Here is a 23,006-nt window from a genome sequence, read left to right on the forward strand (position 1 = left end):
AGTAGATGTTTTATTTGATGATTGCACATCTATTTTCATGTGCATAACAGATGATGAATCTAAATTATTGTGACACAGATGATGAATCTAAACTATTGTGACACACAGAAACCCTAACTTCCCAGTTTGAGTAACTAAAAAGGTAAGCTATACAGGTCGAAGTTACTTGTTCATAATAGAATACGAAGTATGAAGCTTATTAGCAAAAACAATCGCTTCAATATGTTTATAGCAATTATAAGACATAATATATATAAAACATACAAGTTATTAGCTAGTAGGACTATGGGATCAAATGTTGAACATTTCATTTTGGAACTTGGCGCTATTGAGCTTGGATCATGGCTCTCGCGCTAAGCTTATACAAGTTTAATTAAAAAGAAAAAAAATGTTAGGCAGGAAAGGCCACCCATTATTTTGTGAAAATGTAGACGGAAGCTCTTAAGCTATGTTTGATAGCCTCTGGTCCCGTAGATTGTAAAACAATGCATCTGTAGTCAGACCCCTTCCTCTTCTAACTACAAATCCGTAATTTTTCACAAGGTAACACAGATTTGAGATCCTCAATTGAGAAATCCTTCAGCTGTTATTCAACCTAACATAGATTGAAAATCAGTTATCTTGTATCTCAAATCCAAGGCTATCAAACATAGCCTCAATCCTTTTCAACTTAAGCCTTAGAGATCGTTTGATTGGAAGAACTATAGACTCAGGCCCATGAACAAATGCTCCCGAAACGCATTTAGTGTGAGTTGGAGATGAACCCACCAACTTTATGAGTGTTGTCTTTAGGTCTGCATCAATGTCTGGTGATATAAAAATGGTGTACCTTCAATTGCAGTTTTCATGAGCACCAGCCGATCAGCTAAGCTGCAGACTCAGGCATAGTCAAGTCACTTGTGCTCTTACCAACGAGTGCGGAGCTAACGAACTTTTTCATTCAAAAATTTGAAACACAATTCGCTACTTCTATATCTTTTTATTACATCCTTTCACTTATGTTCTTCTACGTTTTTATGTCATATTTGGGTTATCTTCGTTACGTTTTTCTGATCACACACACCATGTTCATCTCTGAATTTTCTTCCCATTTTACTGTGGGATGACTTTAGATTACTGCAGCCATCTGCTCGCGTATTCCCATAAATGAGTGAGGGCAAAAGCAACCACAAAAAGGCATTTTCAGTGTGGGGCACTCGGCAACAGCTATCACAGTCATGATCCATCCTCAGTTTAATTAATGTGAGTCTCTTGTGGACCATAAAAAGTGGCTGCTCGATATTCGAGTTGAAGGGTGTATCATAAACCATTGAGGTCTCGAAGCACCTCTATACCAGCTCTATACCCTGGGGCACGAAGAAGTTGAATGATCTCACCTCTAGCATATTGGTAGCCTTTTCACCTACATTGCTAAATTGATTGAGAGACTCCTCATTCTTTTCCCTTCCTCATGAATACCTCATTCCTCTTGATGGTTCTGCTCCTGCACAACCACATTTTGTTGTGCTGGAAATGGAGGACGAGAAGGGTGTCACATCTTCCCAAACCACAAAGAATCCATAATATAAAGCTTGGACAAAGCGTGATCAATGTGTGGTTGCCTATATCACATCCACACTTTCTCAAGAGGTGATGGCTATTTTCTCAGATGAATGCATAGTAACATATCATTGGAAGCACTTGACTTAGACATTGTCGGATTTCATGTTATTGAATCAGAAGAGAGTCCATAGGCGGTATGGAAGGAATTATTAGTCAGTTAGCTGTTATTGGTAGTGTGGTTTCAATCAAAGACAATTTGCAATACCTGATCAATGGTTTAGGGCCGGATTTTGACATGCTTATTACTGCCTTGCGGTGTCTTCCTCAGCCGCCCAATTTTGAAGATCTTCATGCAAAACTTCTTCAACATGAAACTACTATGAAGCAGAGAGTTGAGGAAAATGATTTCACCGCAAATTCTCATTCAGTGCTTTCTTCAAAGGCTCCTAGGTTATGGATGGGAGAATATTATTTTTGTTTCTAAACTTGTAGACGATGTGAGTACTTCTGTTGAATTTACCCTCTCTTTTGTTTATGTTGAGGATTCTCAAATGAAGGAGAAATTCACAGAAAGGGAAAGTCGAGGAAACATGTACGTCTTCAAGGAGTTGCCTTTTTGTCCCAGTTTTTTAGTTGGGGCCATCCATGCAGTCTGAATCGTTGTCTTTGTTCTCTGAGTCATCCTGTACTAGTTCTTGTTCATTTGGGGCTTCTGAGTTTTCTTATTGTAATAAGCCATATGGTTAGCATGGCAGTTTGGGTCATTGTAGTTCATGTTTTGTTGAGAAACTTGTGAGTGATCTCCTTATTCCAAAGTGTTGTTCTAGTTAGTGTGCTTTCGATCTTGTTCTTGTTTATGTATGGGGCCTTAGTAGGATTCCTAATAGGTTAGCGTTCCAAGTATGATCTAGTCATTGTTGATGATTTCACTAGTGACTTGGGTTGAAGTCATTTGTATCATCAAATCGTATTCTTGAATAAAGACAGTTTGGTTTTCTTGTCCAATCTGTTATCAAGAGAATGGAATTTTTTTCCAATTTCTGTGTGCTCATACTTCCCAGCAAAGCAGGGTCGTAGAAAGAAAACATTGACACCTTTCGGATGTTGCTTATGTTTTATTCTAATATGCTAGCAGTCTTCTGGGGAGATGCGCTCCTTACTGCATATCTTCTGCAATCAATGACCAAATTCTTATGTAGTGCTTATATCCCAACTGCTCCCTATATGAAGGTCCTCCTAAAGTTTATGGCTGTACTTCTGAATTTTCTTATGACTACCACCTTCCATCTCCTTGTAGAAACTACCTCCCACTAACGAACTTCCACACTACTGCCTTCCCCTTGATGTTCGTGAGTGCTTCCTATTATTTGATTTAGACTGTATATACTCCATGTGCTAAGGAAGGAACTTGTGACCACATAAGAGGAACATGTGGCCACCATCGCTAGATGCTTACTAGCAAAACCACGAATGAAGGGTGCCCTCTCTTGGCAATGGCCTAAGAAACAGCACAGGTAGTCCGTCTGGATTCACAAGATGCCTGTTGTTGGAAACCAAAGCCACCTGTAAGCTGCAGGATATTTGTCCATTCGACAAAGAGAAAATGGCCTGCTCACAGTCTGTGCATGGGATCCAAGGACTCATGGTTCGTTCACCCAACAAATGGCCTTTAGCATCTCCATCGCGAACATCTCAAACTTCATAAGAGATGTCAACAAGCTGACAGATATGGCACCTGACTCAGTTTGTGGCATCAATCAGCACAACAGAACCATGTTCGGTTCTTTTGCGCTTCGACTGCTGCATTGCCAAGGCGTCTGATTTTGTTGAAATAGACATCACATGGTACAGGGTGCACGACCCCGTGCAGCCAAGGCTCCATGAAGATGTGCTGGAAGAGATTGAGCACATGGGGCTGTTCAAATTTCAAGTATGGAGGGTTGCTACAATGGGGAAAGAACCACAACGTTTATTCCTTGGGGTCCTGGGGATGAAGGAGAACCTCAAGGGAAGAATAGAGCAGTTTGTGAAACTATGTATACTCATAGAAGTCACCTGAACAACTTATTTGATAGATTACAACTTGTTTTTTCTAGAAAATAGATTCTAATTGTCATTTCAACATGATTACATATATGTATGTATATATGTATAAAATATGGGCATCAACATTGTTTTACATAACAACACCTTGCTTGTTCTATTTTTCTCCAATACGTATTTGTTGAATGTGATATTTGCTAGGCATGTTTGTTCCTGTGTAGGTGCTTTCTTTGATATGGAAATCCATCTTGGAGTTGGGGTTATGGAGCTGTGGGAATGGTGGAGGAGGCACAGATTTAAGGTAAAATGGATAAGAAAATATTGGTTGCTGATCCTGCCTGTGTTCGTGGTGTTTATGGAAGAGTAGAAACACCCGAATGCATGATAGACAGGAAAGGACTGGTAAGAATGCGTGGTCTTGTTTATGGGATGATTTGAAAAATCCATTTGTTAAATTCCTGGAATAAGAAATATTATGCAGATTTGCTCTTTGCATGGCAACTGATCTGTGACCTGACGCGTGGCCATCATTCTTTGGACCGAAATGGATAATCTCTTCCATCCGTTTATATAGAAATATTGCTCATAAAATGGTTATTCATATTGCCGGATACAGAAGAATATTTGTTTGCAGGAATGAGCTGGAGAAGGAGAAAGTTCAGAGAAAGCGTACTTGACTTGTTTTGCCGGATACATGAGAATACTTGTATGCTGTTTGATTTGTTTTGCTTACTAAGTAGGGGCAATATCTCCCGGCAGGAATTGCATCGGAAACAGGAGATGAGAACTTAGATAATGTGTTATATATATATATATATATATATATATACCAGTTCTGTGTTGCTAGTCAAACTCCCAAGAACTTGCTACTACGTGGTCTGTTTCGTTGAGTAAAAGTTTCATTGTTATTTATAGAATAGAATATGACCGCAATGGTCTCTTTCAGCCTGCGTTTTTCTATACTTTTGAGAAGAGAAGCCATTTTTGGGCGGACCTAAAAATAAAACCGTGAGCTTGCTAAATGTAATTTAGTGCTAAAGGTAATATTGGAAAAAGCTGCGGTTAAAATTTTCTGTTTCACTGGATAATCATGCTCCTATTTGATAGTTTTCGTGGAAAGTGTGACTTATTAAGAAATCAAGTATGTTATTCCAGTTTTTTAGAATTATAGGTAAAATGTAAGCCTTACAATGAAAACCTGCCTGTGTAATATTCTATTCTGTTATTATAGAAATTCTAAGTGCGCTCTTGACATTGTTTTCAATTTCTTAATAATATCAAACATACCCCTAAGTCCAACGATCTGGGTTGTGAACAAATAGTATATGCCTTCATCACTAAGCTATATTTTTATCATTTTTAAGTTTTTTTTTTTTTTTTTACCTCAAGTTATCAAAAGTCACTTGGAACTCTTATTTGACAGCTTCGACGAAAAGTGTGGCACATATTGAAAAATTGCAAAAGATGGTTTGTGATGGTTCTGTGTGACTTGAGTGGATAATCCCTACAAAGTCTCATTAAATGTAAACCAAAAAGCCTTATGATAATATGTTCTTATTCTGGTTTCACATTTTAAATGGACCTTTCTATTGATAATTTCTGTTAGCGGTGAATTCTTTCAAAATTTTCTGGAAGGGGCGAATTTGTGTTGAAAATTTTCCCATTTTTCTGTTCTACTAAATCCGATTTTAACCCCGCCTCTAATGTATTTACTGTCTCGTATCTGAACATTTTGAAGGTCCCGTAGGTCAAAGCACAAACATTTTCTTTATGTATTTGAAGGACTCTTTGCACTCCTCTTGCCAACTGTTTCATGCCTTCACAAGATTAAGACTATCCGTTCCAATCACCACTCTTCCTTGGATTACTAAATTTATCTAGACTGTTAATGAATTAGATTTGGATATACATCTTATCATATTTGATTTGTTTGGATGTTGACATGTTTCAAATCAATTTCAAATTCAAATGTGAATTGAAAAAAGTTTATACTATATTCAAATTCGATTTTTGGATTCATAGTCTCAATTTGATCCTAATCCAACTTCTACTTTCACATATAAATCATACATTTAAATACACAAATACTAAATCTGAACTACATTATGACATGTTAAGAACCGGCTATGGAAACTTGTTGATATTAGACGTAAGGATATTTGAAATGACCTGACCCACCTCCATGTCGGGCTCGGCCCCTTATTCTGATTGATCCCAACTCACCTCTTAGTAGTAGTTTGGGTTTTAACTAAAAGAAAAAAGATATAAATTAGAACAACTAACTACTTTAACAACCCTCCTTTATAAGTGGTTGAAAATCTCTGACAATTTTTTATGCTAGAATAAACTTTTCAAAATGAAACATTATAATCCACCCCATTAAGGTACACATGTTCACACACGTGAGACCATAAGTCCGAATGTTAAACCATGCTCTGATACAACTGAAAGGACCTGACCCGCTCCAACACCAAGCTTGGGTCTATGATCTAGCGAATTCTGACACACCCCTAGAAGTTTCAGTTATAACCGAAAAGAATTCAGGAATTAGAACAACTAATCACTTTAACGATCTTCTTTATAAGTTGTTGAAGATCTCTCATAATTTTTAATACGATATTAATTATTTGTTTAAAATTAAACCGGAACTCAAATCCAATTCTAGATATGCCATTTCCAATCCAAACATCATGTAGTGCATGACATGCTAAGAACCAGCGTGGTTTAGTACCGTAAAGCGAAGCCAGGATGAGGACCCACCTGGGGTCCAACGAAGGGTGGCTAACGACCCAGCCATGTGACTTGCAAAGGCGAGAAAAACTCAAAATCAATCAAGTGACGGGGCACTTGTCTCTTTTACTTTGGAATGCCTTTCTTTCACCATCAAACATCTACCCAACAATAATTTTAAAGATACACGTTCTAAATAACAAGTTGGTGTTCATGTGCGTTATCAGTTTGCCATTTCCTGGCCTATGAAATGATTTTGATGCTCTCTCTCTCTCTCTCTCTCTCTTAATATAATACAATTTCATGAAGTTATAAGATGCTGAAAACATATCTCCAATATTCCTTTCGGTTGGACCAACAGAATTCTAATAGCAAGGCAGCCTTAAAGGGTTGAACTTGACTGAAAGTGCGGCAGCGTCCGACTCGAGATTCGGAAGCCGACAGAAGACCGACTCCTTGATTGCCGTCTATCTTCTCAATCTCGTTTGTCCGAGTAGCGTGAGATGGACGACTGTCATGTCATGGCTGTACAAAAAGAAGGTTGCCGTACCAAGCATTCCCCGAGGACTTAGATCACCGTCCATTCCCTTTTACTACGTAACTTTTATCGTATCAACGGGGTTGCCCGTGAATCTGGAGCGCTGTTTGGATCTGACTGACCCGTTACAGATGTTCCGCTTGGATGCATGCCTAGTTATTTGGCATCGCATTTGTTAGGACCTATAAATGCTACAGGAACTAAATGACCCTAATAATATTATCGAGTATCATGCATATCACCATTTATAGTCCAAATGAATATCATCTATGTAAATCATATTGAAGATGCATCATCTACACAACCCTCAGTCTGTCGATCTATTCTACGCCCCTCTATCGAATCACTGGGGGATTGGTATTCGAAAATAGTATACGAGCATCAGACTGATGACCAGACTTTCTCTTGCTCACCAGTCCAACCAGTTATGCTACGTCTCTTGGGGTGGCTCACTCTTAGTTATGTCAAGACATCTAAATTTAAGGGGGTAAGTGCCCTTAGCTTACACATAGCTATGCTATTGTTTTATATCACATATCCTAAATAAGTAATAATATATATATATATATATATATATATATATATATATCAAAGCCTTCAAGCTGAAGGAGGTCAAGATCTGGATATACAAAGTACATGACCCTTATTGCAAGTGCAAAATTTCATGTCGAACAAAGAGGATGAGCGATGAGAAGGAACAGTGTTATTGAACATTTGATTAGAGAAAAATCAGTGTGCTATTGAAACACTCAGTTCCAAACCACTTTGTTCTTAGAAAACATACTGCAATTACGGTTGTTGCTTTCAATTTGGACCACCAAACACTGAACGTAATAACGATATACGTTTTATAAACCAAGGATATAATATTCTTCAAACATGTTTTTCTTCTTACTAGACGTCCTCACAAAAAAGATATTAAAGTTTGAACAATCAATGAAAACAAAAACCTGAACACTTATCTCCATGCTTAGCCAACCAAGTCACATTCAAAAAATTCAGTTACAGGTTTTCGTTATTTGTATATGATTTTACCTTTCATAAAGGTGTTGTCAAAATCCGTTTCTGAATTTGCCAGCAAGAAAGCAAAGGAACTTAGAAAATGATCGCCTGAATCGAACCAGAATTGGAATAGATTAAGATTTAAGAAGCAAATAGAAAATAAAAATGCATATTTTTACATGCAGAACGAAAGGAAAAAAAAAAACCTTTAAAAATTCGGGATATTTTCTTTCTTTCTTTTGACTAGTCTTTTGTCAGCTCCTTCATTAGACGACCAGCTCCTAGTGCATTGATCCATCCCTCATGTTATGCATCAATAATGGATCCAAAGTGGGTCTAATAATGCATGTGAAGTTGTGAACGTTCGGTTCTTGAACAAATTCTTATCCTAAGAAGACAAGGTCAAATGCTGGGACCTTCTTTCGTGGTTTGTACGCATATATTTTATTAGTGTATGGAACTTGATCCATACTGGACACTCGTATGCAATACCGCGGACGTATGAGATTATTGCTCCGAACCACGTAAATCTTTGTCTTCTTCCTTGTTGATTCTATCCATCTCTTGAGAGTGTGAGAGTAGAGTTTTGTGTGTTGTTCCTAACATATTCAAGTAGCAGCAATTTGTTTCGAAGTGAATATCAAGCATTGCTTGAATTTGCATGCCACTTTACACCACTTTTAAGATCTGAATAAAATTGAATTCACACGGAAGCTTCTTCCTTTTCTCTTTTAGCAGGGCCTTTAGTGGTAGGCTGGGTTAAAAAAGAACTGTTAATGGTCCACATGAGCAGTTGGTTTCTTAGCAAACCTTTGAAAACGAGAAAGCCAGAAAAACTATGCTTCTTCCAAAGCAGAAAAGGAGAAAAACAAAAAAAATCTTCTTTGGTAATGAAAAATCATAAAAGGTCTCCAATGTTTGAGTAAATAACAAATCATCGTCCAACTTTTAAAAGTTAATAAATGAACACTGATTTGAAAGGAATTCTTATAGAGCTGCCTACTAATTAAAAAAAATATTAATTTTTGACGTACATAACAAGATATCTTGTGCTTGCTGGATCAACTGAAGGATGCATGTGTATTTTCATTGCATGGCTCTAACAATTTCTATAAAAAATTATTGAGTGCCAAATGTTTAACTTTCAAAAGTTAAGCAATTATATGTTATTTGCTTAAATTTTATAACTATTTTTGAAAATATTTCAGAAATGCTTATTTTCATACTTCAGGAAACCAATTTGCATGTCCAGATTTCAGAACACTAGCGATTGATTTGAGTTCTATAGTTGCCTTCTTACTTGTGCATCCTTGATTAGCAAAGGAGAGGCTTCCAGGGTTCTATAAACAAGAGACTGGCAGCGTTTAGTTGAATGAAAGTAATTTCCATTTTCCTAACAAGGAAAAAGAGAAAGGAAACCCTTATATTGTCTCTGCTAATCTTTTTCATTTTCAAGGAAAAACTAATCTGCTGTTTGGATTCCACTGTATGAAATTTGGGTCCGGAGCCTATTTCAAACCCAGATCCAATTTACATACAGTTCGACATTTATATGTAATCATGTCAGAGATTTATCGGATCGCAGTCGAGTGACAGATTCAGATCTACATTCAGTTACGAAACCGCATACGATATCGGAATCTCAGTAGTGATCATATCAAAATTCAATATCAGATCAAACAATATCCATCACAAATTCAGACTACAAAGTCTATTTTGGCGCCCATTCTTCATGCATGCATAATGAGCACATGCATCAAGCCTCTCGTGGTCCTAAATACTTAATAAATATCATAACGTATTAAGTTAAGTACTTAAAAATATTATAACATATACGTATAAAAAGGACCTTTCTTGTTAGTATAGTTGATTTCCTAACTCTTATTTTTTCTAGCATCAAAACCCCAAGGCAAAAGCCAAACTCTGGTTCCTGAATCAAAGACAAATTGCCTGGAGGGGTGTAGCTCAAACGGACGGATCTGGGGCTAATTGGAGGTGTGTCTCTAGTTCGAACCCCACCACGAGGGGCTATGCTCCTATATCTTAAGGGAAAGGGAGGTGAGTCATACATGCAAGTTGAAACATGTGGATATCTCGCTACTGGTACCGACACACAGGGGCAGAGGAAGGGGGGGCCGCCTAGGCCGTGGCCCCACCTCAACTAATTGAAAAGAAAAAGTTACATCAGGTTTAGTTTGGCCCTACCTGGATTAGTTATTTGGATCGTTTGGCTCGCCCCTAAAAAAATTCCTCGCTCTGCCCATGCCGACACAACTCTAGATGGTAAGAGCAAGGAGAAGCAAAGGGACTTCGGCTCTCACTTGGGGTGGGTGGGAGGATAACCCTATTGCTCACCCGGAATCAACACAAATCCAATCGAACAGACCTGCAATCAAATCCAAAACTCATTTATTTAGACTTTGGATCATGTTGCCAGATTCACTTCAACAGAATGGAAATCGAATTGGTAATCGTAAACGAGCTAGATTGGGTTAGAGGAAATACATCGGAAGTGGGTCCGAATGGGATCAGAAGCTGCCAAAGTATATGCAAAACTTCAAAAATGTACCTGACCGAATTATAGTTAAACCAGCAGAAGATACTTGTTTGATGGACTAATAATGCCAAGACCGGCCATCGCAGGCCCACCCACATGGTCAGATCCGGGTTTGATTATCCGACTTTGCCGGGATTTCAAGTTTTATAGTCTTACAGAACATGGGGATCAAGGATCAGCGTGATTGCATAATTTTTGCACAATTACACCACAAAAGATAAATTTGTAGTTTTTTTTTTCTCTCCCTGAAAATGCAATCGAAATTATTAGATTTTTTTTAAAAAAAAAAACAGAAAAAACATTGCTTGTTAGATGGATAAAGGAAATGCGGCAACTTTTACAATTTCAGAAAATTCTGTGACGATGGATCTTTTGTCTTTAACATCAAGAAGATGATGAAGGTTTTAGGTCCTAAAGCATATAAATCGCATGCGTGTGATGAAAATCTAGAACATGATTTCTGTTGGCTAAGTTCAACATTAAAAAAGGAAACAGTTCAGAATATCCAACTAAGAAAGCAAATTCTATGGTGGTTCCAGGGTCCTAACCAATTCTCTGCTGAGTTCTTGAATGAATTTTATAATGCTGGAATGAGCAAAGGGCCAATGAGGTTGATGGAAACAAGTGGAGGAGGATGAGTTAGTTGGGGGAGTTGATCACCTTGCCTACAAGAAATCAAAGAGGGGTTAGGACTTGGGAGAAGTTTATGAACAAATCCACACGCAATGCTGTCACACCGACTCGACCAAGTCTCCAAACGCGGCTTCATACACTTTATATTTGCATAGTCTGTAATTTTCACATTTCTAACTATTTCTCAAGTTCATGATCAGGGTTTTACAATGTTTGAGCGTTTGAACGTAAACTAAGTTTTTTTGGCAAGGGAAGGAAAAACATTTTTACACTTACTCATGTCTTAGTAGATAAGAAGCAAGTGGTTCATATCGCTCATCCAAGATCAAGATAGATGTGGAGTTGCATGTCTAAAACCCGAAAGACGAAGATGGAATCATCTTTTTTCGTTATATTGATCACATTTTAGATCCTCACTTGTCCTGTCGATGCATGAAAAAAGTGTTGGTTCTTATGTTCTTCAACGGAGAGATCATACGTACTCAGTAAATCGGAGACAAAACTCTCGACTACGCTTCTACAATATTCTTTAGTCAAGCTTTAGAGCTAGTCTTTAACGAGGGGAGTCGATTTCTCTTGAAATGAAAAGTGGAGGGCGGATTTGAGAGGTTCGAAAACCAAACAGCGAAGTCGCAGAACAGTTGGTATGGTTTTGACTCGTGAATCAGAGCCCGTTCTATTCATGGACGTGCCTTGTGCTGGACGAAACATCAAGGGTGGAAACCGCAGGACCGGACTGACCTGCTAGGGCCCAGCGCGGCTGAGCCAACTCTGACTCGCCGAAAGCTCCGCCGCGTTCCCGTCCGGCCGCCGCCGCGTTCTTGTCAGAAGCGATACGGTTGATTGACTCTCTTTAGGACCGACTACTTCTACATGGTCGGCTAGAAACTCGTTTCTAGTTAATAAGATCAGATCATTTTTAGAGCATGCATATATGAATGAAGCTTATTTCTAATGATAGTTTTATCTTTGAAAAGCTTCGGTCCTACCAACTACACATTGTTCGATTATATATGATTTGTTTACTCATTTTGGTGTCATGTTCTTCCTTTCACTTTGCTTTATTTCTCCAATTTCTTCCATTTTTCTTCCCTTCCACAATCATTTAGCATTGGACGCATTGTTTGCCAATATTTATCTGGTAACATATTAATCATGAACCAATCCTTCATCAGTATTCTATCTCCGTCCATTGCGGCTGAGATAGAGAAATCCAAGGTCCGCTGCTGTAATATAAGCAACTGTTCTGATTCACACAAAAAAAAAAAAAGGAAATTCGTGCTGTTTGTTGTGTTCTTACTAATGACAAGCTCCATAAATTCTTCTACTTCTTGTACATATCTTGGATTACACCGGGTGAAGAGAATGAATCTCAAAGCCGGACCTTATAATTTCATGAGCATATAAACATATAGTAAAACAATTATACATCAAAATGTAAGAGTTAATAAAAATTATATCCCATGATTCCCATTCCCTACTTGTAAGTTACCTGGGTTGGTTTAGAATGACGTCTGGGTTGGAGAATTTCATTTTAGCCGTACCAACACGTAAGGGTCTGGATTGTCAATTCAGTTCTCTAGATCCAAAGAGAAAATTAAGTTTCGGGCTGACTAGATCCGGACTCGATTCAACACTTACAGGCATATGTATTTAGGTCATTTGTCACACACAATATTTGTAAGTCGAAACATTTCTATTTTAGATTTCTGTCTCGCCCCATAGATTTGAGATCCAAAAACAGGAGATCTAGGACATACTGCTCACAAAATGTACTCAAGGAAACTCTCCTCCAACCAGGGGCGAGGACTCGCATGGGCTTTGGCCCTAGGGCGAGGACTCGCATGGGCTCTGGCCCTACTTCAAATTTTTATTTAATTTACATGTAAATTTTAAAAAATTTCACGTGTTTTATATAAAATTTCTGAAAAATGATATTTCAGCCCTAGTCAAAATTTATCAACTTTAATTCGGCCAGTCACATAAAAAATTTGTGGCTTCGTAGATGCATTGTTGGGTGCACAAACTCATATGCCAAAAGAATAAGGGATATTTTGGTAATTATTTAAAAAGGTTTTTAATCTTTTCACTTTTTTCGATTTCCTTTTTTGTTCTTACAAAAAGTTTTCTTTTTCTATTAATCGGATCGGAGATATGTTCGTCCGACACACGAAAATTTCATGCACCGCACCAATATAACATACATAACCAGCTTCGCCCTCCAATAGCCACAAGCTCGACCATTCTTGAACTCTTATTTATCTGTTCATCTTCTTAAAGACAACGCGAAAGGCTACTGCTCCTTGGAAGAACTCCATTTCCAGGTTTTGTTCTAATAATTCTATACACAAAAAATCCTTTGAGCTTATTGCTAGAATATCTCGTATTATTTTTCTTTAATTTTAAAATGTCGATGGATCATTCAAAAGTAAAAATGAAGGAAGTGGTGCAGCGTGTCGACAAGAAACCTAAACTGACAACGAAAAGCGTTAACCTGGCAACGTCAATGTGATGATTTTAGAGCCCAAATGAATTAATTACTTCATTATTGACCCAAAATTTATGGTAGATAAATTATGATATATATGGAATTCAATGGCCAATTAAGTGGGATTTTCCTTCCTCGTTCTTAACATAATTACTGTGAAGTCCGGGCTTCCGATTTGTAGCTTCAAATAATGGATCGTGAATCAATGGTTCGGGTCCGGACCCTGACCTCATCACCAACCCGAATCATGCAACTGGATATGGCCGACCGTATATATCTGATGCACACAAAATATATATTATATTGCTGAGGATATCAAATAACTAAAAGAGTGTTCAATACTACAAGTTATATGATAGAAACGGATCTAAGCGTCAGTTTCTGATCAATGTGTGACAAGTGTCAATATAAAAAGTATATTTTATATCAACACGTCAAATCATGTCCTCTGATGAAAAACATGAACTCCTCGGCACTATAGTGACAAATTTCCCGATATCCTACAAGATGCTCACGAGAATATCATGTTCTTTTTCAAATTCCATCCAATCGAAAAGATCCAGCCGCGTCAAGTTTCGCAAGTGGAATATTTTTGTGATTATGAAATACGGATTATCAGACGCATTTTTGTTTTTTTAATCACGAAAAGATTGAGAATAATTGCTTCCCCTTCAATAGTTCAGTTCATTTTAAATATCGGGGGACCTTTTTTTTCATGGTTTTAAATTCAGAATCCGAATCTGAGTTCATAACTAATTTGAATCTGAATCCAAATCTCGCGTAACTACTGTTTGATCCAATGACAAGGGAAAAACGGACCCTGCATGTTACATGTGAATTGCACAAATGGATCACGCCACATCCAAATCCAATTAAGTCAAAGATTACAAATCCGAATCTGGTCCACGAAGATATAGGCACAGTATTCTAAGATCCATGTCTGAAATTATAACGTAATGGAGTTCGGGCAGTGGAAGAAAACGGAGCCCGAAATCCAAAAGCACAGAGTTTCGCTATGGCGCGGGGGTTTGCCTCCATCAGAAAAAAACCCTTGTTGGCAGAACCGTCCATCGTTAAGATACACGGTGTAGAATTGAGCGCATGGTGTTACCGTGCTCGACAATTTCGTTTATCCGCCCCTTATCAACTGCGGTCCCTAATTTTTACCGTCGACGCCCGGCGCGTCATGTTCTAAAAAAGCCCCGGCGAGAACTCGAATATTACAAGCCGGAAGGGCTGACGGCTCCGGCTCGTCCCAACTAAACCCTAGCTTTTCAACTTCACGTGAAATTCTCAAATCCTTTGATTAGTTCATACTATTTTTTAGAAGTACTTTGAATCTCTAAGCAAACTCTACATTAATCTGATGTTTTGACATAAAATGCCTTTTTGAGAGCAAATGGTAACTCGGGACTCGATCGAGCCGGTCAAGGGTAGACCCGATCTCGAGGCGAGACCATTGACGAAGGCCTTGGTCTAGTCAGCAGAGCCAAGCGGGTTCAGCCTTTTCATGCACCAACCCAACTGAGTCAAAAGTTATGAGCTTGCTTTATGCTAAGTAAAAAGAGAGACATGACTTTAGCTGAGTGATGAGGCAAAAGCCAAGCCAAGTGAGAAGAGATAAAAGAATGGAGTATGAGAGAAGGCAACCCCCCCTTCAATATTAGATAATTAGGTTATGAATAGTGGGACTAACTGGACCTAACTTTATCCTCCCTTTCCCATACCAGTCATACCCAACCCTCTAAACAACCCCCCAAGTTAACCTATAAAACACTCTTCCTACCAGGCAATGGGACCCACCATGTATTATTCCTCATATAATAGGAATAATTATCTCCCTTTTTTTCTTCTCACTGTTTCCTTTTGGGCTTTTCCCTTCAACTAAAACACATATTCACTGACACCAATTTTCTCAACTTAAGTTTTTGTTTGGGACTTTTCTCTAAGCAGAATGACAGAAACAGTGAACAAAGCAGGGAAAGATGTCAAGGTTCATGGGACCTTTCTTTGCTCAATAATTACTATTTACTGCACAGAGTATGTATGTACATGAATTTTGGATCTAAACATTGGATCTGAAAGCCAAATAAATGGTTTTCTGATAATGAATCAATTAAATAGGCATTTAAAATCTCATTGTATTTATATGTACATGCAATGGATCTTTTTATTTCTTGATTGTTGATTAATGACAGTGAGCATGGGGAAGGGGTTTAGGATGTTGGAAAAAAGCAAATTTAGCTTGGGATTACGTATTAGTCGGGTGCTTGTAGGAAAAGCTTCCCATTGTTGCTGCATATGTTGCAGTATAAAATATTGTTTTCAAGGGGTCCATCGAGTGTACTGCTCATTTGCCTTGCATTTCAAGCAACCTTTGAGTTCACCCTCTTCTCTCTCTGCAACCCCTCATGGCAAAAAGAATGATGAGATCCGCAAGTTGAGTTTTCTCTCACCGAAAGATCAAAGACCCATGTGAGTTCTTTCCCTTCTTCCCTTCATTTCTTTCGTTTTCTTTCCTCTCATGCTTTTCTTTACAGAAGAACAAGAATTACAGTAGCTAGCAGTTGTTATTCTGCAAGGCTACAGAGGATTGTTACCATCATTTCGGGGTATGGAATTTTGCCTGTCACGACCACTTACAGTTTGTGGTCGCTTGTGAAAATTTGAAAACAGGTGGTGGGGAGGCAGTTTTTTTTTTTTTTTTCTCTCCGTTGCCTTCCTTTTTTTTTTCTGCTTTAGTAAGGTACAGCCATTAAAAAAAAAAATTAGGGTTTCACTGCTGCACAAACTATACGTGCTTCCTGCTTAATTTTAGCATAAAGCCGAATGCTTGCCTGACCTTTTCCTTTTCTATTTGGCTTCAGTTAAAGTAGAGAGTTCCACTTCCACACCTTCTTCTTCTTCTTCTTCTCGTTCCTCCTCCTACTCTTCTTCTTCTCTCTCTCTATGGGGGGTGTTGTGTGATCCATTCTTATTCAAATTCCTCATGTTTGTTCCGGAATCTTTTCCTTGTTTTTCTCTTTGGAACTTTCATGGTTGAAATTAGAAACCCATGTTTGGAAACTTATAAAATTCTTGATTCTTTTGTTTCTTGCCTACAGTTTATTTTTCCATGTAGCACAGTGCTGAGAAACACGAGATTGGAGTCTTGAATTGGGTTGGCTGTTGGTTTCAATTTCCGGACCACCTAGGCATGCAGCGGAATTCAGGTATACTTCGTCGCGACAGATGACAATTTCCGCCGGAATATTCAGCCGGTGAATTCTTTACGGCGAGCTGATCAGGAGGATGGAAGAGAGCGGAATTATCATGGGGTGGTTGTGAGTAACTTTTGCTTGAGAAAATGGATAAGAGCCATCTGCCATCGATCAGTAGCGCCGATCTAATTGATGCAAAGCTTGAAGAGCATCAGCTCTGCGGATCTCAACACTGTCCTGGATGTGGGCACAAGCTGCAATGCAAACCAGTACTGCTCTCTCTCTCTCTTTCTCACACACAAACCACGCACATTCATTTTGAAGGAGATGGGTCATCGGTGTTGTGGTGAAGATGATGACTTGCCAAGTTTTTTCTTTTTTCTTTTTCTTCAGAACTGGGTGGGACTTCCTGCAGGTGTGAAATTTGATCCGACTGATCAGGAGCTGATAGAACACCTTGAGGCAAAAGTTCAATGCGAGCAGTCAAAGGCTCATCCTCTAATTGATGAATTCATCCCCACCATTGAAGGCGAAGATGGAATTTGTTACACCCACCCGGAAAAACTCCCAGGTCTCTCTCACTCTCTTTCTTTTTCTCTGTATAGAAACATATACACGACCACATAGGCAAAACATTATTCCCAACTTTGTTTAACACGTATACAATAATATTATTCCTTCTTGAAATTATAACCTCCAAGAAACTACGCTTGGGATCAGAGACCCGGTCAGGCTGTTGTTTGCCTGCCGGACGCATGGTCGCCATCTTTATGGCCCAAAACGCCAGGCGATCCTCGGCTCTCAAGAAGGCTACTGCTTTACCCGGCACTTGGGATTCGGATCAATAATGGAGGAAAAAACCATGAGATCTCTCTCTATGTGCTTGAGGCCATATATTGGAGAAGCGATTCCAAGCGCTTGGAGGAACTCAACACGATCTGTGTTTTGACATCATTGGAGAAACTGATGCAGGTGTGACAAGGGACGGGCTGAGCAGACACTTCTTCCACAGGCCATCAAAGGCGTATACAACGGGGACAAGGAAAAGGAGAAAGATACAGACAGAGTGTGACCTGCCGGGCGGTGAAACAAGGTGGCACAAGACAGGCAAGACAAGGCCTGTCATGGTCAATGGGAAGCAGAAAGGCTGCAAGAAGATCTTGGTCCTCTACACAAACTTTGGGAAGCACAGGAAGCCTGAGAAGACCAACTGGGTCATGCACCAGTACCATCTGGGTCAGCATGAGGAGGAGAAGGAAGGGGAGCTTGTGGTCTCCAAGATCTTCTATCAAACCCAGCCCAGGCAGTGCAACTGGTCGGATAGAGCAGCCAGTGGGGACAATGCCGCTTCTTCTCATGAGAGGCTGAAGACAAATTCCCAATCAAGCACTGAGCACGTCGAACACAGAATTGAGGGCGGAAGTGGGAGTTCTTCATCAAAAGAGGCTACTCAAAGAGATGAGCTCTCAAGGGCCACAATTTCAAGCTATAGCTCCCTGGATGTTCAACAGCTGAAAAATGATACCTTCAGTTTTGTACCATTTAGGAAGAGCTTTGATGAGGTATGCTGGATCTCTCGAAAACTTCCATTGCATAGACACCAAATTTCATTTGAATTTTGACAAAATTTTAGTTAAACGTCTGGAACTCTCTAGGAAGCAACATATGGAACTTTAATCATCATGATATATGTCGAAACTTTCGTTACGGAGCATGAAAAGACAGTATCCTGCCAGCCTATGTTTTCCCGGTAATTCCCCCTACGAAATAAAAGAAAGTTGGAATCTTTCAGAGAATATTTGTCAGCCATGGGCTCGCCATACATGTGAAGCACAGAAGCAGTGAACGGTCAAGGACAATATCTTGTTCAAGAAAATCTAAAAGTTCCATGACATTGAATTTCATGTGAATTTCAAAGAATTGAGTCAGTTTTCATTCTATCATAATGATTATAATTGGTGAATAATGGCTTGTTTCTCCTTCTTTCCAAAGAGTGCTGAAGTTGGAGATTGCACTCCACGCGCGCGTGAAGAGCAGGAGGAGCATGAGAAAATGGGGCTTGGAATGGGTCATGAGCCTCATCAGGTGGTGGCAGCAGCAGCAGCTTTCCATATAAGTAGGCCCTCAAATCCCATCTCCACCATACTGCCGTCTCCAATGCACCAGACTTCACTTGTCATGGATGATTCCTTTCACGTTCCCGGATTTCTCCTCCACTCTGAAAAATTTCAGGTACCCACATCGCCATTTCCCTGTAATCTCCTAATGAACAAGATAATCACTTGATCCGCGACACCAACTTGTTAATTTGTGTTCATGGTCGCATAGCAGAACCAGCAGCAACAGCAGCCAAAGTTGGCAGAAAGACCTGCTTCTTCTTCATATAAGCTGCCACTGGATGAGATGTTTGATTGCACCCACCAGGATATGAAAGTAAGTGGGCCATGTTCTTCTACCCTTGTTTTTTTTCCTTCTTCTATGCCATGCTCATATATTCTTGTTGCTCAACCAAAAGAAAGGTGAAGTCTAACTGTCCTTGGTGCCTAGACTTTAATTAGGGAGGGAAAGAGCTAGCAGGTTCAGTGTTCCGGAAGAGAATGTTAGTTGGACAATAAAATTGGTTTGAGTACTTGGGGTCTGAATGAGGAAACAGAAAATAAAGCTAGAGAATTTCTCAAGAGTGGATCGAAGTTAATTTGTTGGGCTATCATTGGTGGGAGCTGGCGTCCAAGGAAACAAAATTTGTTTTTTTGTTCTTTTCTGATAAAAATAATCGCCTCAGAGAGAGAGAGAGAGAGAGATTGTAGGCAGCATCGATGAATAGAAGACAGCATGACTGGGGTTGGCTTTTGCAAAGGAACGAATATGTATAGTTGGTAAGAAATTCCTATAGGGGGTTGCGGTAAATAAAGAAAAAAGGAAAAACCAAAAGAAGAAACAAAAAGAAGAGCAAATCGAGGGGGTTGCATCAAAAGACATAAGCTTCCGATTTCATGCACTTTGATAAAAGAATACCTTTTCTGATCCACCGTTCTCATCTTTCACACAGCAATAGCCATTTACAGAACTCAATTTCACAGTTTTACTGTCAATAATGCCAGAGAGAGAGAGAGAGAGAGAGACTCCTGTACTATTTCAGAACAATTCTACAATGCCGTGACTAGGTTTTTTGTGGAATGGGTTTCTGCAGGAATCAGGAATAAACAATGCACAAGAAGCAGAGTGGATGAAGTACTACTGGCAAGATCCTAACCATCCGGATCATCATGGATAGGCTCAAAACGTTCACCCACAAAAGAGAATGGAAAACAGAATCATATCGCAGGAACTGTGAACAGCCCCCTGCAACCCCTTTCCAAAGAAAAGAAGAAAAAAAGAGGGTCCTGTCTTGCCTTGATTTTTGGTCCAGGCTTCCAGCCATTGTATCTACTAACTGCAAAATATGTACAATAAGTTCTGTCGTTCAACGAACAAAAAGAAGAAAAACGGAAAAGAAAAGGAAGAAAAAAAAAGGGAAATTACGAACATCAAGGAGAAGAAGAAGAACAAAGCTAAAAACCGAAAAGAAAAAGAAGGAAAAAGCTGCTGCTGCTGTCACAACTTAACACCATCGATCTCGTGCCTGCATGCCATCATTATCACCATCATTATTTTTTATGTAGTCTCTCCCTCTCCCTCTCCCTCTCCCTCTCTCTCTTCCGTATGGTGTAAGTCTATGGCCAAAAAAAAGAAAAGCCATCCTCTACTCTATCTCAGTTCCCATCTCTGCAACTCTCTCTCTCTCTCAATTTTCATGTGGGGTTGTAGTTTTCCCTCTTAGAATCCTTATTGTGCTGCTTATTAATTACCCTTATATTGTCATATTGGACAAAGATTAAATTAATATTTTTCCAATAACTGATCAAAATCACATTCTTTTAATCCACACTCTTTCATGTCTGTAACTATGGAAAGAGCACCCCATCTTTATTGCTTTATTATAGACAGAGTCCTTTTGCAGTGAGTGTGGGCCATTTGTTTTTTGGCAATTGGAGTCTCCTATGCAATTGAGACCATAATTTAAATATGTGTTAATACTTAAGGCTAACGTGCATGGTTTCTTCCCTTGCTAGGCCCTTTTTTCTTTTCCTCCTCATTCTTTTCTTTTCTCTTTCTCTCTTTTTTTTTTTCGATTGTTAAAAATATCTTCCCCCTCTGTTCAAGAACATGATAAAACTTAACGCGCATGAAAGAAAGGAAGCTAGTGAGCGACCTTCTAGGCACCTTCATTGTAATTTCTCAGCGAATAAAGAGAAAAAGGCGAGCCAAATCATCCGCTAGCGTTTCTGCAAATGACTTTGCTTTTTGGTCCAATTAATGTGTTGGCATCACTGTACGCTCAACAGATACCCTAAAAAAGAGAAGGCCATTTAGGCAGGCATGGAATCTAAGATAAGTAACCATACAAAAGTTGATACACTCACTTATTTTGTGCTCTGTGCCATTCATTGTTTATGTCTGCCGACTCCATGATTTCATAGAAAAATATGGAGTACCCAGTCGATATATATAACAAAGAAAAAAATATGTGAATGTTCATTATATTTTTTCACTTATTCTTTTTAACTGCCTAGCAGGATGGATCAGAATACCTTCATGAATAAGTTGATTGTCTCTCGATAACTAGAATCATCATTTAATTTTCTTATATATATATATATACTTTTTCTCAACTATTCATAAAATAGTTCTCATAGCTAAAGTCACCATTCAACATATATATATATATATATATATATTAACTTGACGTGTTGAGAGGATTTTGTGATGTTGAGGATGGTTGAAGATGTATAATATGCTTGGTCGTGCTTGTAATTGTTTGGCGCATGATACGGATGATGATGAGAATGGTGCTGGTAGGGTGTTCTCGATATCATGAGGGTAAACATGTAAAATATGGATGATGATCATGTGGGTTGAAGGTGGTTTCCTTCTTGGTGCTTTGTAAATGAAGATGCGGAGGATGCCATGGAAGATCTGGAAGATGTTGATGATGAATGTGAAGGTTGGCATGTTACTGTTAATGGTCCACAGTGGTGGTCGTAAGATACTGATGACCATAATAACGATCAGCCTAAAAATCCAAAGCGAAAGTTAGCGAGAGAAATTCAATTTTTCTTCAATCCGCCGCAATGGAGGCTACATTTAAAAAGTCATATCAATTGTGATAATGACGACAAAAATGCATGCTTAGCAGTTAGGAAACTTAGAAAAATAACTAGCATGCGTCGTTTTCATTGTGCATCTTTTTCCAATAATCCGTTTCTTGCCACACCAAACTGAAGAAATACTAATCCTTGGGAGCCACTGGAGTTCTGGCTGCCAAGGTTTAATGTTTTAAATTAAACTTTTGGACTCCAAAGAACGTAACATGGTTCTCTATCGTTCGTGGAGGCATACTGCTTGAAAAAAGGAGCATCTCGAATATGATCTGATAACGATATTAAATGTCATTATCAAAATTTGGGCACTTCCATATTTTCAAACACATCCAAATCAGCCTTTCTCTCATTCTCTCTCATATTCTGGAATATGGATGGCAGGGAATGATGCTTCTTTTAGAGATGTATTTGGTCTCCTTTAATGAGCTATGAAGGCGATCGCTCTGCCATGTATGAACTTTCTGCAGATGCTTTTCGGGTTTGTGCAGGTTTTAAGATATGAAACGTTTCCTTGACCACTAGTGCGTTGTTATCTGTTCATTTTGTTATCTTTTCTACTCCTGATATGAGGTCTTCCGTCTCCAACATTTCATTCGACCTTCCAATGTCATAACGTCAATCCTCTTTCCCATTTATTTAATGTAGGAAAGAAGAACTAAGGGAGAATCAGAAAATAAAGTATACGAGAAAAGTGAAATGCTATACTTATTAAAATAAATCAACATATGTGAATACTATAAACAACGGAAACAATTGAAGTCATGTTTGCTAGAAGGGCTAGACATGATAAATGCTTTAATTTTGTTCAAACGTTTCCAAACTATACATGCCACATTGATCACAAGACACTTAATGCGCCGATCCCTATAATATCATTAAGTTGGTCCGAAATATTAACTCTCGATTCAGTCATTCTGTCAGCTGCCCAAGTTTCTTTTTCTTCAATTTTCCAAAGACTTTGGTGGAGCAGTGGAAGCTCACCCACAATCTGAAAGAAAAAAAAAGCTACATTCAGTATTTATAAAAAATATGGTGCGGTTTTGTAAAATATACTTAAAAGATATGACGCCTT

At 38.8% G+C, this 23,006-nt stretch overlaps 1 protein-coding gene across 6 annotated transcripts; it reads left to right on the forward strand.

The window, feature by feature from the left end:
* Window positions 1-15,886: 15,886 nt before the first annotated feature.
* Window positions 15,887-20,488, forward strand: LOC116250020 (NAC domain-containing protein 75-like). Of its 6 annotated transcripts, none has more exons than XM_031623349.1 (7): window positions 15,887-16,008; window positions 16,638-17,002; window positions 17,127-17,304; window positions 17,706-18,295; window positions 18,726-18,965; window positions 19,062-19,166; window positions 19,924-20,488. In XM_031623349.1, exons 2-7 carry the CDS (start codon window positions 16,880-16,882, stop codon window positions 20,005-20,007), a joined length of 1,320 nt encoding a protein of 439 aa, XP_031479209.1. In that variant the 5' UTR covers window positions 15,887-16,008; window positions 16,638-16,879; the 3' UTR covers window positions 20,008-20,488. The 6 variants fall into 6 exon arrangements, with proteins under 6 accessions (XP_031479209.1, XP_031479224.1, XP_049931674.1 ...); XM_031623364.2 differs by lacking the exon at window positions 15,887-16,008 and adding an exon at window positions 16,051-16,145; XM_050075717.1 differs by lacking the exon at window positions 15,887-16,008 and adding an exon at window positions 16,132-16,209.
* Window positions 20,489-23,006: the final 2,518 nt, after the last annotated feature.

This window comes from Nymphaea colorata, chromosome 1 (genome assembly GCF_008831285.2).
Source record: "Nymphaea colorata isolate Beijing-Zhang1983 chromosome 1, ASM883128v2, whole genome shotgun sequence".
NCBI classification, from domain to species: Eukaryota; Viridiplantae; Streptophyta; class Magnoliopsida; order Nymphaeales; family Nymphaeaceae; genus Nymphaea; species Nymphaea colorata.